Raw genomic sequence first — 17,872 nt, forward strand, 5'->3', positions numbered from 1 at the left:
CGAAAAATCGGATCGAGAGTATCTCTTTCAACTTTTCGACGAGAAATTTCCCTTTCCTTTCTCTTTTCCACGAGAGGCGTATACATTTTACAAAGATTGCAAAGACTCGCGACGTTATTTTCTTTCGAGAGTAAAGAGAGCGCGAGTGGTACGAGCGAGTACGAGACACGCCAACGGTACACGCGAACCGATGCTAATTTCGGAACGGAGGCACGAAACGAAATTTCCTCGTGACGCGTCACGACGCGAGGTAAGCAATCTTTGGCTGTACTTTACGCACGTACTGCCCCGCTTGCCAACTGTCTCCCCGCCTCTCTTTCTCCACCTTCCTTTTCTCCTATTTTTCCATCGAGCAAGAAGGCGATCGTTAAACAAATTTCGCTCTCTTCCCTCCTCTTCTCGATCGTCCCTTCTCTCCTCGACTTTCCTTCTTGGCGCATGAAATGATCGAAAGGAAAGATTTCGCGGAGAAAGGAAGAAAAAAATCTCCAAACGACGGATAGATCCCTCTCTCCTCGAAAATGGCGGCATGGCGTCGTAAGCGGATGAAAGCAGCACGCCCCGTCGTCAATCGCTTTTTATCCGTTCGCGGGAGGAATTTGCCGAGAATTTGCGTGCGTGCTCGTACACGTATATATATATATATATATCGCAGTTTAAACGTTTGGAGGGAGGAGGGAGGAAGCCGTATCTCGGCCGTTAAATCGCCTCGAAGCTGATCGCGGATGGAAAGCGAAGTGATCGACCGGTTCGATTTGTTTTCGATCCGAGGGATAAGTTGTCCTTGGACGAGCCGCCTCTCGTTTCGATCCTCGAAGGGAAGCTGCTGAGAAACTCTCGAGGGAGAAGGGAGGGGGGGGTCGAGTGAAACGATACTAGGTGCTTGGGACACGGCCGCGGGAATTTGCGGGAATCGCGTGGTTAACGACGGTCGGCCTGCGTGGTCGCGTTACGAGGCTGTACACATTTCACGGGTTTTACGAGGTTTTCGAGGGTGATGGCGTTTCGCGTATGGCGATGATCACGTCGTCGCGACGAGCGCGATTACAGCTAGGAAGGAGACGAGTCGCGTGGAAGGGAAAGTGGGGGGAGGTCTGGATGGAAGGGAAGTCCCTGACCCGGTCACCTAACCGTTCCTCTCCTCCGTTCCACGCGCCAAGTTTTCCTCTCCCAGTTTCTTTTGCGGCTCGTGTCATCGCTCGAGGCCTCGACATATCTCTCGAGGCGAGTAATTAGCCATCGAGACCGTTTCTCGATCGAGATGTTTCTTTAAGAAGGGAGAAGGAGGAGAAAAAAGAGTGTTGAAATTCGGATGGAAGAATCGATGGTTTTTCTTTTCTTGGAAAATGCATCGGAAGCTCGTTAAAGGAAGGAAGCGCTCGATCTGGGGGGGAGGGAAAAAGGATCCCGGTACGTAGGTAGGAACAAGTGTACGTGATTTATAGCGCGCTCATTAATCACGTTAAGTTTCCTCGGAGGCCTCTCCGCCTCCTTATTAAGCCGCGATTCGATCTCATTGTCCTTAAAGACAAAGGGGGAGACGCGGTGGATCATAAACGCGCTGTCTGTCTGTCTACATTGTACCCAAGTCTGTGCTCCTACCTCTATGCACAACGCGCCCCGCTCGAATCTCCCCCTCTCCCTTCGCATCGTCGTAAACTTGCCAGCCACTGTTACGCCGCATTAATTATTATCGCTCTTACCACGTAACGTACACGTGTATATATATATATGTATCCTAAGAGCGCGCAATTTCGACCGTTGGAGGGTGGAAACGAATCGATCCCCCCCGTCTGTCGAGGGATGTACCATCTCTCTTTCTCTTTTTCTCTCTCTCTCGGATCGAAAGGAGAGGAGGTGTATATAATCGGGACGTGTTTGTATGATTTCAGGTGAATCCGGACGCCCGGGACAGCACGACGCAGCAGATTCAATCAAAATTAGGCAACTACTCGTTGGTGAAACATCTACTGGACGAGCCTAAACGGCTGATCGGCATCGAGGGTGTACCGCCGAGCCCTGCCCCTCCGCCGCCGACCTCCTCGTTCCTTCGAATGAGTTCCAGTTCGGTCGGCGCCAATTCCAGGAGCTCGCCCTCCTCCCAAGAATTCAAGAAGCCGGGAGGGCCTCGCCCCGACGCTTCCTCCTCCTCCTCCTCCTCCTCCTCCTCCTCCTCTTCCTCCTCGACGTCATCTTTGTCTTCGTCGTCGTCTTCGTCGTCGTCGTCGTCGACTTCGACGTCGTCATCGAGTCATCAACGCGGCGGTTTCGTGAAGCCAGCCGACGGGAAGCCGCCGTACGGGGGCAGGGGTGGTTACCCCGGCCAGCCGGTGAAGCACGGGGGCAACAGCAACGATCATAGGAGCCACGGTTTATTACCCGCCAAAGGACCGCCCACGAATTCGCCCGGGAACGGAACGCTCGCTGGCAATTCCAGTATCGGGAATTCCAGCGGCAGCAGGCTTCACTGTGTCGGCAGCAGACTGTCCAGGTTACCTCTCGATAACGTGAGTATCGATTTCCATTGTTTCGTGGCCACCGCCGCCTCCTCCTCCTCTCTCTTCTCTCCCCCTCTTTCTCTCTCTCTCTCTCTGCTCCCCGTTCTCTATCGTTCTTGTTTACACGAGAGTTAAACGTCGCCAGAGTTGCGTGGATTTTCTCCTCGAGGTCTAACGGTGGCTCCGATTCCGCGTAGTCGGCGCGGTGCCAACGCGTTCGATCCCTTTTCCTCCGATCGTTTCGTTACCCGCTCCTCCTCCTCCTGCTTCTCCTCCTCGATCGACTGTTACTTTTCCATCGGCTTTCCGTTTATTATTAAACGGGGCACGAGTCGATGGAGTGCGAGGTGGTTAACCGGATGGGTTGCACTTGTTGCGCGATTAATACCTCGTTCCGACTCGTTAATAGCTTTACGACCGGCTTTGCGAGCCGGGAGAGGACCCCGAAACTGATCGCGCGAAGATAAATTTTCCTCGCCTTCTATCGGCGATCGACCCCGATTAAAAGGATCCCGAGCTCGTTAATCGGCTACGATAAAGAGGGGTTATTATTATTGCCGACTCTATCCCCTCCCCTCCCAACTTTGGTATTATTCGAAAGCATCGCGGTCGACAGATTCGTTGACGGGAAACGAATTGCTTTTCAATCGAAATCTGTGTGGAAGTGCGCGTGGCGGAGGTGGAGAGAGGAGGGGAGGGGAGAGAGGCCGAGTTTGGTCGAGGTCCTATTACGCGTGACTCCTCGAGGTGCAAATTTCATTCAGATTGACTATCGATCGAGTCTCCTCCGATTCGGTTTCCGCCGTTTCTCTCTCTCTCTCTCTTCATCCCCCCTCTTCACCGATGTACTTATACAATTAGAGCTGGCTGGAGAAGCGGCGACGTCCCTCTCTTAGCTCTGGCATAGTCGAGATAATTGATTCACCTATTGGTCCTTTCCTCTTTCCATTCTTCCCTTTATATCCCTTTTTTTTATTCTCTTTCTCCTCTCTCAGCCACGCTTTCTCTTCTTTCGAGTCGTTCGTACGATCGATCGATGCGTGTTTCTTCGATTTTCATCGGGATTGGCCTTGAATTACGCGTGAAAATTAAAAAAGGGAATCTTTCTTCGCGATCGAGTTAAAAAGCGCGCGGTTTCTTCTTCTTCTTTCTTTTTTTCTTTTCTTCTTCTTCTTTTTTTTGTTTCTTTTCATCCGCTTCGCAACTTTTCATCCCTCGCGTTCCCTCGATTATCCCCTCGGTCTCCCCTTTACGTGGAAGCAAGCAGCCTCCCTCCTCGTTTTTAGCCATCCGGATCCACGCATTTTCATTTCATTGTCTCCGCGTTTTCCTTTCAGCTATGACTACTCGACGAGTCGGCGCTCGTAATGGGGCGCGCGCGCACCGCCCTTTTCAACGCCTCTTCCTCCTCCTCCTCCTCCGGGAGAGGCGTTGATTAATGATCGCCCGAGAGCTCGCGATAATAAATCGCGGGAAGGACTCTCGGCGAAAAGTTTGACCGCGCATCCTCGAATCGTTTCAATTAACGAAAGGCGACTACAGTTCTCCGTTCTTCGTTGTTCCTCCATTTCGAGAAATGATAAGTTTGAAAAGAATTTCGAAAGTTAGCGATTTTAGAAAATTGATCGAACGTTTTCACGTTTTGTTGCAGGGAAGCTCGAGACCTGGCCCCACCGAGAATTCGGCCGATGTGGAGAATATATTAAAGGTAAGCGAAATCGAAATCGAAATCGTTAATTCGCGACAGAGACTTTATCACGCGTTACGAGGCGAAACTTTGCCTCGGACGCAACAGGACGAAAGGGAAGTTGGAGCCGCGGTCGATAAGCCAATTTTCTCGCCGATACAACGGCCATCTCTCTCGCGGTCATATCGCGGCTGTCGCTCGACCGAATCGACTCACCCGTTTCGGTTTCGCCGTATCGGCTTTCGTCACCGCCGCCAGAGAACACAATTTCGCACCCTAGAGGCATGGCCAACTTTGTCGCCGGTCGTTAATGGAATCGGCCAACCTTCCACCCTTTTTTTTTTCCTCTCCTTTCCTCTCCCCTCCCTCTCCTCCTTTTTTCCTCTCCCATCGGATGTACGGATCGATCCGTTCGTATCCTCTGGATATACGCGTCGTTTCTGAAGGGGAGGGAAAAAAAAAAAAAAAAAAAAAAAAGAAGAAGGTCTGACCAAAGGCGTTTCGCGTTACATCGAAACGACCGCGTTTCTATTTATAGGGGCGTATCCTTGGGGTGTAAGTTCGATTCGCGCTATTTCGAGCCTGTATATATCCACGAACACGGCCATGAAACTAATCGAAAGTTTGGCCAACGGGCCGTTGATTGGCCGAGATGATAGCCAAAGTGGTCCTTAGTTTCCCTTATTCCACGCCCCCGCTTCCAAGGATTCCTCGCCCAATTTCGCGAAGCTTGTCAACGAAAAGAAAAAAGATCGCGATTCTTCTTCGATCGACGATAATCCCTGTCTATTCGTTGATTTCAATTTTTCGACGGAATCGAGAGACAGAGAGAGAGAAACTCGAATATATATATATATAGAAGCTCGAAACAATTTGTCCGGCGTTTCGTGAACTCGATTCCATCGGTGCGGACAGCTGGACTCGATACACGGTTGCAATCGGGCTGATAAACTGCCGGCCGACCCAGTTCTATTCGTGAATAGAGAATAATGATGGCGCGGGAATAGCTGGCTCGCTCGTGGGAGTCTAGGAATCCGATCTTCCCGACGCGGAGGAGACGCGGAGGGCGAAATATCTCCGCCACGGAACCGCCCACCATTTTAACCCATCGATCCCGTAATAACCAGATTTTCGGTTATAACGTTCTGGTTTCGAGATCGGTAAAAGCTCTGCCCTCCCCCTCCCCTCCCGAGTGTTAATTTATGGACACGGCTTAACACCGATTATCAGCGAATTGATATCATTACGAGGCTGCAATATCGCGACACGGTCGATCGACCATCGAGATATCGCGTCCGCGATGGACGTCCTCGTCGCGCGTGTGCCTCGATACCGACCGATTAATCTTGCTACACGCTGCTCTCCCCCTCTCTCTCTCTCTCTCTTTCTTTCCATTAACGGGGACCGATCATCGTTTTTCTTTCTTCCTCTCGATTCCGTTCGATTTCGCGCTCTTTTTCGTTTCCTCCACGCCTTTCAACATCTATCCACGATAGACGAACCTCTATCTCTCGATGAATATCGCAGAGGTGATATCGGATAAGCAACCGGGGAGGGAAGCTGGTAGATAAAATAGTAGTTTATCGCGTAACGAATCGGTTTCCGATTATCGAGGCGTTCGTGATCCCCGTCGTACGATACTTAATTCGTGCTATACGATCGTCGTATACTTCTTTTTTTCCTCTCTCATTACCGAAACATCGTTTATCGTTACCGCGATATCACGCGCGATTTTACAACTCGTCGATGCGCGTAAAATATCGAAGTAGCTTTTTACCCGAAGGAGCGCGACTTATCTCTCCTCACTCGATATTTCTCTGCCGCGTCGCGAGCGGATCGATACTCGGCCACCACGTCTACGACTAAAAATTCTTCGAGATTCGATGCAGAAACGGAGCATCCAACTTTCCAAGAAGCGGGGAGGAGAAAGAAAGAGAGAGAGGGAGAGTAGAGGTAAGCATTCTCCGGGAATTTTCCACTTTCAGCGCGAATTTATGACGATACCAGCGGCCAGTCGTCGGCGTTCGCTGCACTCTCTCTCCCTCTCTCTTTCTTTCTCTCCCCCATTTACCGGTCGCATCGGCTCGTCCCTGCAGCGCGGGCTGCCCGTTTGGTATAGAAGCACCGTCGAGGCCCATGAATTATTCTCACGGCTCTGCCCGTGGGAAAATACGAGAGTTGCGCCAGTAGGCATCGTAAATGCGGCTGCTAATTGCGCTCGCCGACGACGACCACCGTTAGCGCGCCTCCTGAATATCGCGTTCTTCTTTCGCCACCGTTATCGCCACCGCTTCCCCCGTATCGGCCAACCCCCCCCCCCTTCTTCTTCCTCGCTCGATTCGCCTCTCTCGATTAATCGACAGATTTTCCAGCCTCGCCATTTACGGGTGACTGGCCGATTCGACTGGCCGCGGGGATATTTAGGGGGAGGGGGGCGAAACTCTCCTCCTCCTCCTCCTCCTCGGTTGAGCAATAGTAGCAGCAGCAATGTAGTAGTAATAGCAGTGTGTAGCGCAGATAGTAGTGGATCGTACGTTGCCGCAGGACGGCGCGCTCTCCAGCTTTTTCCAGCTTAAATTCGATTCCCGTGTAGCCCCTATAAATCGCGGCTAATCCAGTTTTCGGCCGCGCGCACGGTTCACCGGCGTCCTCGCCGTTTCGATCGCCGATCCCCCTCCTCCTCCTCCCCTTTTTTCAACCACCCACCACCGCGGTAAACGTAAACCGTGGAAGACAATTAGACCGAATTAATAAGGTCAATTCGAGATCGATCGAGTTAACTCTTAAGAGAAAGAGAGAGAGAGAGTTTCGTTTCGCAATTGGAATTCGGATCCTCCTTCTTTCTCTTTCGATTTTATCCCGCGTCTCCTTGCAAGTAAGATAGGAGTCGATACGGAAGAAGGATTCTCGCATTGCGAGATAAAAATAGGGGGAGGAAGAGGACCATCCCCTTCCCTCAGCGACGTTCATCGAATCGAATATTCGAGGAGAATAATATTTATCCGCGGAGGAGAGTCTGGTTGGAGTTCCGGTTCGACGTTTCGAAAAACCGTTGGCGAAATAAAGGGAGGGGGAAGGGAGGAGGGTGGTGATCGAGGGCGCGCTGTAAATTCGCGACGAGTGGTGGGAGGAGAGGGAGGAGCGCGGGGGGGCAGGGGGGTAAATAAAAGTAGCGGCGCGATATATCCTCCGCGTGGAAATGGAAAACGCGTTGAACGAGACGATCGATCTGCCGGTCGCTCTGGTCGCCGTTTCGAATCGATGGTCCCTCCTGCTGTTGCTAGTGCTGCTGTTGCTGCTCCATTAGGACCGTGCACGCGACACAGAAAATTCATCGACCTTCCCCCCTCTTCTCTTTCTCTCGACGGAGACTTTTTTCCATCCGATTATCGATAAGATTGGATAAGATTCTCGTCGTTTCATGACCGATCTTGTTCCACTGTTATCGATAATATATACTCTATTGTATATACGTATATATATATAGTGTATAACGTGTGCGTATATATATATAATTGAATTAGACGTTTGTCGAGGTATGCACTCGTGTCCTCTTTGATCCGAGTTCTTTCACCTCTCTCTCGGTCGGAGGCGAGGTTTCGTAAATAGCACTCTAGCCGTGACGATACGTGCGATTTTCTCAGTTGGCTCGTAGTCACGCTACGGATCATCGAACCCCTTTGTTCTCCCGCCTTGGTTAGGAATAAATAATTTACCGAGCGTCGCGAAAGGGCGGTTCGCTCTTATCTCGGTCGTCCGCGAATTTTTTCCCCCCTCCTCCTTTCCATTCTCCTTCCATCTTGTTCTCGTCCTCCCCCCTCTGTTCTAATCCAACCCTTCCCCTGAACGCGTATCCAAGGATTCCGTGGACGAAATTCTAGGGAGGCGAGAGAAAGGGAGGACGAAATTGAATTTAAAACGGTCGATCTCGTTCCGGATGGAATCGTTTTGATCGATCGATGGATCGATCGGCGAAGATGGTGGAATCCTCGTGCTCGGGGGGAATAAAGGAGGAGGCGGATGGCCGCGAGTGTAACTGGTTCGCACGAAACGGTAGGAGAGGGTGACTCAGCCCCCGGAGAATTCTCTCCTCTTGGCAAACGTGTCGAGTCCTTTTTCGTTCGGGCCCGTGTGTCGTGCTTGTCGTCGTCGTCGTCGTCGTCGTCGTTGTTGGTGTCGTGGCGCGGTCGTCGAGCGGCGGGATGCAAATGGACGATTTCGTACGCGAGTCACGCGTGTCTCCAAGCTGCACACGGCCGAGCGAGAATAATAAGTCGCGATTAACGACGACGCCGGTTCGTTCGCTCCGTTTCGTCCCTTTTGCTCTTTTTTCTCTCTCTCTCTTTCTCTCCCCTCCATCCTCCTTTTTTTCTCTTCCCTTCCTTCTTCTTCTCTCCAAGGTTTCCATTCCGATTTCGCGCCTTGATGATAATCGTTGTTCTCGGATCCTTGAGGTTTCAAGGATTATTAATACGCTACTAATTCGATTGTTGAAAAAGATTCGCGTGGCGAATCGAATTGTAAGGAAGGGAAACGAAACGGAACGAGAACGCGGAGTGGAGGATCGTTTGATGCGAGATATCGATGCGAAAACGACTCGCCGCGACGCCAATTAACGCGAGCGATAGGATAGGAGGCGGGGGGGGGTTTGGCGCGATTTTTTCGTCGGCCGAGAAATATGGAGCGGAAAAATATCGGAACGTTAACTGGTAACGATGCTCTGCCGTGCGTTTCCGCTCGAAGGATAACGCTGCCATTCCCGTTCACCGTTATATTCACGACGCGCCGCGTTACATTATGCATGATCGTGGAACGATCCCGCCGCGGTTCCATTATTCTTTTCCAACCGACACTCTATATCCCTCTTTTTCTACCTATAATCTACAATATCTCTCGCGCGCCGCCATTTTTCCGCGAACCGTGCGGATTTTTCCGAACCGGATTCGAACAACCACCTCGAAATCTTGCCTCGAAATCTCGCCTCGACGAGGAAACCGGAGTCGAAACGAGCAGCTTTTCCCTTCTTCTCGATCACTTTCCCTATACCTACGTATACAATTATTTCTTATTCTTTTTTTTACGTACTTGACCTTCTCGGAAGGAAAGAAACTCTCGATAGAGAGTTATCTCCATTGGGTCGACTCGAAAGATCCAAGGAGGGAGAATGACGCGCGAGAGTCTTCTTCTCCTTTCATCGCGTGTCGAAGCGAGAGCCACGGATCTCGAGAGCGTGTGACGAAACGCAGGGACGCCACTCCAGGGAACCACTCGAATCCGGAGATCTTTCATCGAAACGAACGCTCCCTCTTCTCCGTTAACTCTCTCTAGAAAAAAAAAAAAAAAGAAACGTGCCACGTATTACGTTCGTTCGTTGCGACGAACTGATCTTTTTTTTTCCTTTTTTTCTTCACGTCGCACGCGTCCCTATACGCCTCCACGGCACGAGGAGCTTTCGATGCTTCGTTCGTGTTTACGTCATGATGTGGATTTCTCCCCCTTTTCCCACCAGCGAGAGGAGCACCGATGCACGTGCGGTGCACGACCGTTTTCCGAAACTACTTCGAGTCTCTTTTTACGAGGATAATATCCTCACAAACGAGTATCTATGCCATCGTAATGTTTTAAGATCGTAATGCAACGGTTATAACGAGTATACACATCCTAATAGTTGATCGATTCGATGGAATTTTCGCGATTCCGTTAATTTAGCGAGTAATTTATCTGCCGTCGATCGGAGCGAACTCTTATATTCGAGTAAATCGCTCGATTCGATTCGATGGAATTCTTTTAAGCTAATTTATCAAGTCTAAACCGTGTCGTCCATCTTCGAATCGCTCGATTCGGTAAATAAGCTTCGTCTGTTGGTGGAAACGTGATACAGTTGGAAGCGTGGACGCGAAAAAAGCCCCGTCATCCGTACAAACGATTCGATGGAATTTTTGCGATAATTTATTAAGTCTAAACTCGATCTTCGAATTCGGTAAATAAACTTTAACTGGTCTTTTGGTCGATGCACGATGCACGTGAACGTGACTTAAGTCGCTCGATTCGATGGAATTTTTGCGATAATTTATTAAGTCTAAACTCGATCTTCGAATCGATTCGGCAAATAAGCTTCGAATCTTGATGGAAAGTATGGTTGGAACGCGAACGAGGTCCCGTCATTCATAAAGTCGCTCGATTCGATGGAATTTTTAATCGTCAAAACTGTGTTATCGATTAAAATACCGAGAATGCTCCAATTTCCACCGAATTTTCTATATTTCTCGAAACTCGGTGGAATTTTCGGTTAATCGATTAAACTTATCGAGTAAACCGTTCGATGTTGCGCATCGAGCGATTCAGAAATCGCATATAGGAAGAAATCGTTTCCGCGAAATGGAAACGTTTCGTTAAATAAGCTTCGTGTTTCGGTCGGTGGACGCGAAGAACCGTTCCATTTTCACGGACGCGCGATCGGCGGCAAACAAGATCCGGCCTCGATCGTCTAGGAAAAAGAGTATAAGCGGAGGGACGCGAGACAGGCTTTTGTCTCGTCGCTCTTTGTTCGCGTCGACGGATGTCTCGACGGGTCAATGAATCGGGCCCGACGATTCGCCGGTGGAAATGCGTCCGTTTCGTTGAACCCGCGCAGACTGCATTGTTGGCGTTGCGCTCGCCACTTTTGATCCACGCTCGCGCTAATAGACAGAGTACTATTACTACTATCGCGGGGGCGGGGTGGACCGCTCCATTGACGTAATCGTGGCCCAGATGCGCCTTTGCGTCTTACGCAAAAGTGGCGAGTGTGCACAACGCTCGATTCGACGTCGTGCAAGCGGTTGCACAAGCGGCGGTCTTTCTCGGCCCCTTCCCCCGATGAAAGGAAAAAGGGTCACCTTTTTCGAGGCGGTCGGCGATAATGGCGGCGACGGGAGGGAAAAGATGACACGGTGACCCGACCCGCTTTTCTTTCGTCCCTTTCGCGACCCGATCCCAACTCCGCCATCCCTCTCATCGATCTCTCGCCTCTGTTTCAGGAAATGACCATGCCACCCACGCCTCTCACGGCCATCGCCCAGACGCCGAGGAAGGAGCTCGAGTCGAAGTTCACGTTCAATCCTGTGATGGCGAAGGTGAGAATTTACGCATATATATATATATATTCGTACCAATTTATCGTCTCGTAAAACGTGCGTATACTGGTTTCTTCTATTCCTGGATCATCATGGTCGGCAGCACCTCGTTCATTAGAACGCAACGAGTCGTTTCGATGTTGGAGGGAGGGAGGGGGGGGAGTATCGATCGTGGAAACGTTTCGAATTGTATCGAGCGGCCGCCGAGAGAAGTGTTTCGTGCCACTTGGCACCGTGTCAAGAAGCTCGCCGCGCGACGTTACCCGCCGAGACGCGCCGTACGCCTTTCGTTGCGGGTAAATCGGCTTTCGCGCGATGCCCATTCTAGAATACGGCCCGCGCAATTTCCATTTCTTCTTACCGATGAAACCGATCGATCGATCGATCGATCGATCCTCCAACGAGCCTCGACTTTCGTGCCACTTGGCTTCGTGTCAACAGTTTCGTACGGCGAAGAAAGGAAAAAGAAAGAAAAAGGAAAAAAGAGAGGAGGAGGAAGAAGAAGGAGAAAGAGAATAAACGAGATATCGGTTATCTCCGCCGAAAAGTGGATTAATCTCGAATCAGGAATTTTCCTTTTCCTTTCTTTTCTTCTCTTTTTTCCTTTTCGAGTCGCGTGATTCGACTTGTGCGCCACGTGGACGCGATTAATCGAGACTCGCGGTTAAACTGGAATTTTATTTGCCGAGAAACAAACACGCGACGGTTCGGTCCCCGATAAAATTCGGAAATTCGGCGGAAAAGGAAAAGATCGGTCGGTGATAGGCATACGAGCAGTTTGATTGGGAAGTTCGGTTAGTGGGTCGCGTTTCCTGCGATATTATCAGTTCTGAACAATCGGTGTTTTTCTTTTCCAGTTGACCGAAGTGACGCCGCAGGAAGCCACGAAGCCTCGTAAGTAAACTTTTCGATATTACGCGCGTGCCTGTGTTTGCGCGCCTGCGTTTGCGTTTCGGGATAATCCACTCTTCCAGTCGAATGGAAAAACGAATCGAGGGATCCCATGACTCGATGATCCGCTCCTACGGTCTCAAACTCGTCCCATTACACGAGCCTTCTTATTTTAATAATATCGCCGACCGCTTTCGAACACTCGAAAGAGAAAGAAAGAGTCGCAACAGCGTCGATCTCGATCATCTTGGAGATTCTACTCGAGCGAGTCCCGGAACAGCGGACTCGCAACGTTATCGGGGGAGCAAAATATCGAGGAAAAGTATATATCTGGTCTGGAGAGCTACTTAACATTTATAGTCCATTACGCAATTAACCGTGGGTGAAATCGTGGGAGGGGGATTTTTATTGCCTCGCGGAACGAGCCTTATTATTTGCTGTGCGCTGTGTGACAGCGATGAATGCCGGAAACGGATATTTCGGGACAGTTTAATTTCGTTTCCACGGTTTTTTTTATTATCATTTCTTTTTCTTTTCTCTCTCTCTCGTCCTTTCTACTTTACACGCGACAATGGTCATGACAAAACCGCCGCGGACTAATTTAATCGTTGCGCGCCGCGTTGTTGATGATCTTTTTCTTTTTTTTTTTTTTTCTTTCCAACCCGCGAATCTCGCATTATTCTTTTCAACGAGAAATATTTTAACATAAAACCGGGGAAAGGGGGAGGTTATTTTTGTTCCTCCCTGTCCTCTTTCTCTCTCTTTCTCGAGAAACAAAGTAGCACGGCCTACGGAAAAACCTGTGGATTCGCGAGAAGGGCGAAACGTCAATTTGCAGCCGCGTTTCGTTTGCAGTCACTGACCTTTCCCATTAACTCACCGTCCCGGGAAAATTTATATTTGACTCGACTGGTCCCGACACAAACACACATATACACACGGAGTTATACGGCGTTTATACGCCCACGAAGCAGACGCACAGGGTCAGGGAAGAGAGGGGGGGAAAAAATATATATTCTGGCGACGCGTGGAAAATTTACGTTGCACGGGGTGGTTCGATAACTGTTTACCTTAAACATCCAAGGGACTGGACTTGTCCCGCGATTTACGCCCCGGTCGAGACACGGCCGTAATAAAACGTAAATTCTTCCAATAAACTTTTTCTTTATTATTTTATTACCCCTCCTCGTCGTCCGCGAAACGAACGGGTTCGTTGGCGAGGAAAAATCGCGGAGCACTTACCGATTATTCGGAAGAAAAGAGAGAAAGAAAGGAAAGAAAAGTCCAAAGTTGTCGTGACGCCGCGCGCGCGTGGAGGCAAAAGGTCGTGGAGCGAGTCTGGGAAATATTTATAGCCGGACAAACGGGTTTACGAGTTTCTCACTTACGTAACCGGGTGTGGACGATGCGCTCGGGAACTAAACTTTTTTACCGGGTTTCGATGTTTGCTCGCGAAAATCCAAATATTTATTTAGCTTCGGAGCGAGGTCTTTGCGCGGTCCGCCTCGGTCGCCGATAACCGATCCACGAAGGCCTGCAGAGAGTGAGAGAGAGAGGGTCGGCCTTGCGTGAAAAAGCACGGGGAATCACGGCCGGATTGTCCGAGGTCCGGGCAAAAACCTGTGGATTCATTCGATATTCGAACGTTTCTAAACCCGGGGAGGCGGGAGGGAAGGTTGCTTTGGGGGTTGCGAGAGGCAAAGGGATACTGTTTCATGAATTAACCAACGCCGCCGCTACCCCCTTCACCGTCCGTCGAATACGCTCTGCCCGCCTACACTCGCGACGCCTATTATACAGCCGTGACGCACTCGCTCTCCCATGCGGCCCGCGGAATTTCCCTCCTTCCCCGAGCAAATTTCAGTTTGCCTTATCGCGCCTGGTTAAAGCGATTTCGCGCGCCCCCCTTTCGAAAATCCGTCCCTCCTCCTTTCTCGTCCCTCCGCTGGAAGAGAAACGTTTGAATTCGTTTAACGAGGAACCGATTTAACCGTGGCGGGGATCTAATCTGGAAATCTGCCGCTTCCGGTTCCCCTTTCGGCTCCTGATTTACCTTCATATATATATGTATATATATATATATATATATTCATTGCTGTTCTCGGGGCCACTTCCTGCCGGAAACGGCGAAACCGCCCACCGAACGCTCGACGTGGCGGTTCAGAGACCCACTTTAAGAGGCGAACGTGGCTTCCTCTTTATCGGGGAGAGAACCGTCTCGAGCTGATTAAGAGGAGGACGTACCGCGTTAATCGCCGCTTTGGAATTGCGAAGCGCGTGCCTCCGTATTTATCCACCTGTGCTCACACCGTGTGCCCGACTGTGTAGGTGTTAACGAGCGAGGGCGTGATCGCGTGACCGACGACCTTTAGTCGTGCGCCGCGCCGAGGGAAGGGAGACCCGTTCCCCGAATTTTCGACCGTGTCACGTCCCGTTTTCGCGTCTTTGCATTTCCACTTTTCCACCCTTCCGCTATTTATTTTCCATCTTTTACCAAGAAAGAAGTGGATGGAAATAAGGGGGGATAAAAACGAAGACTCGTAACAAATAACTCTCTCTTTCTCCTTTTCTTTCTGTCTCCCTGGCTGGCACGAATTTAGCAGGCTCCTCTTCCTCCTCCTCCTCGTCGATATTTTTCTTTTTTCCTCCTCGTCGGTTGCTTCCCTCTCGTCCTGCTCCTCTCCTCTTTTCATCTATACGTCGGGAAGAATGAGCGGAGGACAGAAACGATGAGGACGGTGAAGAGGTTGGTGGTTTCCATGGGAACCCACCGTCGTTCGTTCCCATCGGCCTCCACGAATCGCGGTGGCGGGACACCTCGAGCTCCACGTCTTTCGCGTCGACGTCTATTCAAGTGTCCTAGGTCAAGTATACGATATATAAAGCGTTCCTCCATTGTCCGCGGATGGAAACGTTCTCTTTCTTTTTCGATCGTGCCGCGATATTTCCATTCCCAGATCCGCTCGATAAGGGAGGGAGGAGAGGGGTGGGCCGGCGCGAAAACTGCCAACTCGCTCGAGAAGAAATTTATCTGGGGTAGGAAGGGAGAGGGTGAGGAGGGAGACTTTCTCGATAACTCGGGCAAGTTTTCATTAGTACCCGGCCCGATAAACTCGCCAAGACTTCGCCAGCTTGTTCGTGGGATAATCGCAGTAATTATCCATGGAGCGATCTGCCTCGAATACCGCGACAGGGAATTTCAAGTTTGCGGTAGTAACTCCTCTCCAGTACCATCGCTGGTGCGCGCCAATTCCCGTGACATTAATTATTGAAATCGCCCCCGGCAGCCTTCTCCGTTCCGTATCGCTCTCCCTCTCTGTCTTCGTCTCTCTGTTTCCCCGCCCCTCCACCATCCGACCGGCGCTGCTCGTTTCGTCCTCGTTCCACGATTCCACCACGGTGGATGGTGATGGCCTGCGAGAGAAGCGGCTGTCGTAGCTCTCAGTCTCGTTTTCTAGTTCGAAGGAAGTCCCTTGGGCGAACTTCGCCGAGAGAAGTAGACAGAGAGAGAGAGAGAGTGAGATTCCCGTCACTTAATATTCAATCGCTCAACCAGGGCTTGTCGCCGGTGGCTCGCGACGAGAACAAACGAGAGACCGATAAATTAATATCCCCGTTTCCCTTCTTCTTTATTCTTCTCTCTCTCTCTCTTTTCTTTCGTCGCGAATACGTCCCCTCGTTAATATTATAAACTCCTTCTTCCATTCGTTCTCTCTATTCCGAACAAAGAAAACTTCGAAAATTGGATACCAAGTGTTCGATCTTCGAATCGAACAATCCTTTTTTATTCGAGTGCTCCCTCGAACGCGAACGCTCGTTTAATATCGTGCGTGGAAACTCGGTTGCTTAACTCGGTGGGGGATCGAAGGTGTACGATAATGGCCGGCCGCCAGAATCGGGCAACCTTTACAAATTGGAACGCGTCACGCCAACTGGCCGCCACTTTGGAATCCGATAAACTCTTCCTCGCTCTTTCCTTCCAATTAAACTTTCTCCCCGTCTCTCTCTCTCTTCCCCCTCCCCATCTTTCCGTCGTTTCTCTATCGATGCTCGAGCTTTAAATAGCGTAAATTGATAGGACGGCGGGGGAGGGAGGGAGGGAGGGAGGGGAGGTCGAAGCGGGAAAATTGAAAGGAAGTCGACTTTATCTCGACCCGGACACGCGACTTACTGCGCTAGAGGCGGGAGAAGAACCCCCCATTGAGAAATTATTCTACCTCCTCGAGAATAATTCCGCGATAATTTCGCGATCGCTATGCACTTGCCACGATTTAACATACTTCCCTCGGCTATTAAGGCGAACGAAGACGCATCCGTAACAATAGAGAAACTTTTAACGAGGAATTTAATCCGCTCTGTCCCTCCGAGCAACTGTAACAGTGTCGTTTAATAGCCATCGTAACGATATATATACATATATATATGTGTATATGTATATATACACGCACACGACGTAATTATCGAGAGGAAGAAAAGCTTTGGAGCAAGTTGCACGCAATTTGGAGAACTATGCCGCGCTTCCAACTTCGCTCGAATAATAAAGCGTGGATGTAAGGCGAATCGGTGAGCGATTCTCGTCGTGTGGGTACGTCGAAGAGGAGAACAGCCGTTAGACGTCCACCTGGCATCCATCGATGCCCCGTCGTCTGACACGCTCCTTTTTATCGCCCTACCAACGCTCCCCGCTCTCTTTCCTCGTAAAACGCGAGGACGGATCTCGTGGAGACGGAGATGGCCTCGTAAATTATCCATCGATACTCCATTCCGTTCCATTCTCGGAACAACTATGCGTCCCTCTCTTTCTCGAATTCGATTCGAATCATTCGATCTTCCTACGACGTAGTAGGATTTCAGAAATTTCAGAAATTCTTTAGATTCCTTTCGTCACGAGGAGTGAAAAATTAATTCTCTCGATAAAGGATAAGGATCGGTTTAGGCGACTCTCTTTCCGTTCAAAAGTTGAACCACGTTTTGTTAAGCGTCCAATTTGTTTCAGTTCCTTCAGGAATATTGTTAGCTTCCAAACTTTGAAGATTCTCGATCGAGGATCGACGGAGTTTCGAATGATAATCGAGGACGAGAGTTTCGCGTTGAATCAGAGTGCCGCCTGATTCGAACGGATAAAATGGAAAAGTGTCGAGAAGAAAGGATGACCAGCTAATTTATCGGGAAAATGCAGTTTCGCCGAGTGGCGCACACCTTTGATATTTGCTCGAATCGATACCTGTTGAGTCGGGCGTGCGGGCCGCGGCGATCCAGGCAGCCGCTATTATTACAACCTTTGTACTTACACGTGTCGATGCGCGGGCCCGGTGCGTGTATGTATCATTACGCCGCTCGACGGACGCGGCATCCATCCTTCCATCGTTCGATCGATACCCTTTTTTTCGTCCACCGAAATTGCGTCGAACGGTAATTCTTCTCGCCGTTGGACCGGATCGATGAACCTCGGCGGGAGGCGCGAGGGGAGGGATTATTAACCGGCGATTAGTAATCGGCAACGAATAAACGGGGGCGGGATTCGTTTCGATTTCGATTAAGCGTAAAATGGAAATTTTGTCAGGAGGAGGATAAGGGGAGGAAGGTTGGTGGGAGGTTATCCTCGATTTATTCGGTGGAAAAGTTTTTCGATCGATCGCCGCCGCGTCGAGGCTTGATAAAAGTGGGCGGGCAATTACGGC

General features: G+C 50.3%; 1 protein-coding gene across 9 annotated transcripts in view; it reads left to right on the forward strand.

Moving 5' to 3' along the window:
• The window catches only part of LOC100577139 (AF4/FMR2 family member 4), a 114,610-nt gene that overhangs the window by 68,906 nt on the left and 27,832 nt on the right, over nt 1–17,872 (forward strand). For all 9 annotated transcript variants that reach the window (XM_016918070.2, XM_016918069.2, XM_006568964.3 and 6 more), the window contains 4 exons: nt 1,893–2,507; nt 4,150–4,206; nt 11,205–11,300; nt 12,158–12,194. In XM_016918070.2, the coding sequence (XP_016773559.2) occupies nt 1,893–2,507; nt 4,150–4,206; nt 11,205–11,300; nt 12,158–12,194 (805 nt within the window). The remainder of the gene's footprint in view (nt 1–1,892; nt 2,508–4,149; nt 4,207–11,204; nt 11,301–12,157; nt 12,195–17,872) is intronic.

The sequence above is a fragment of the Apis mellifera genome, linkage group LG2, assembly GCF_003254395.2.
Source record: "Apis mellifera strain DH4 linkage group LG2, Amel_HAv3.1, whole genome shotgun sequence".
NCBI lineage: Eukaryota > Metazoa > Arthropoda > Insecta > Hymenoptera > Apidae > Apis > Apis mellifera.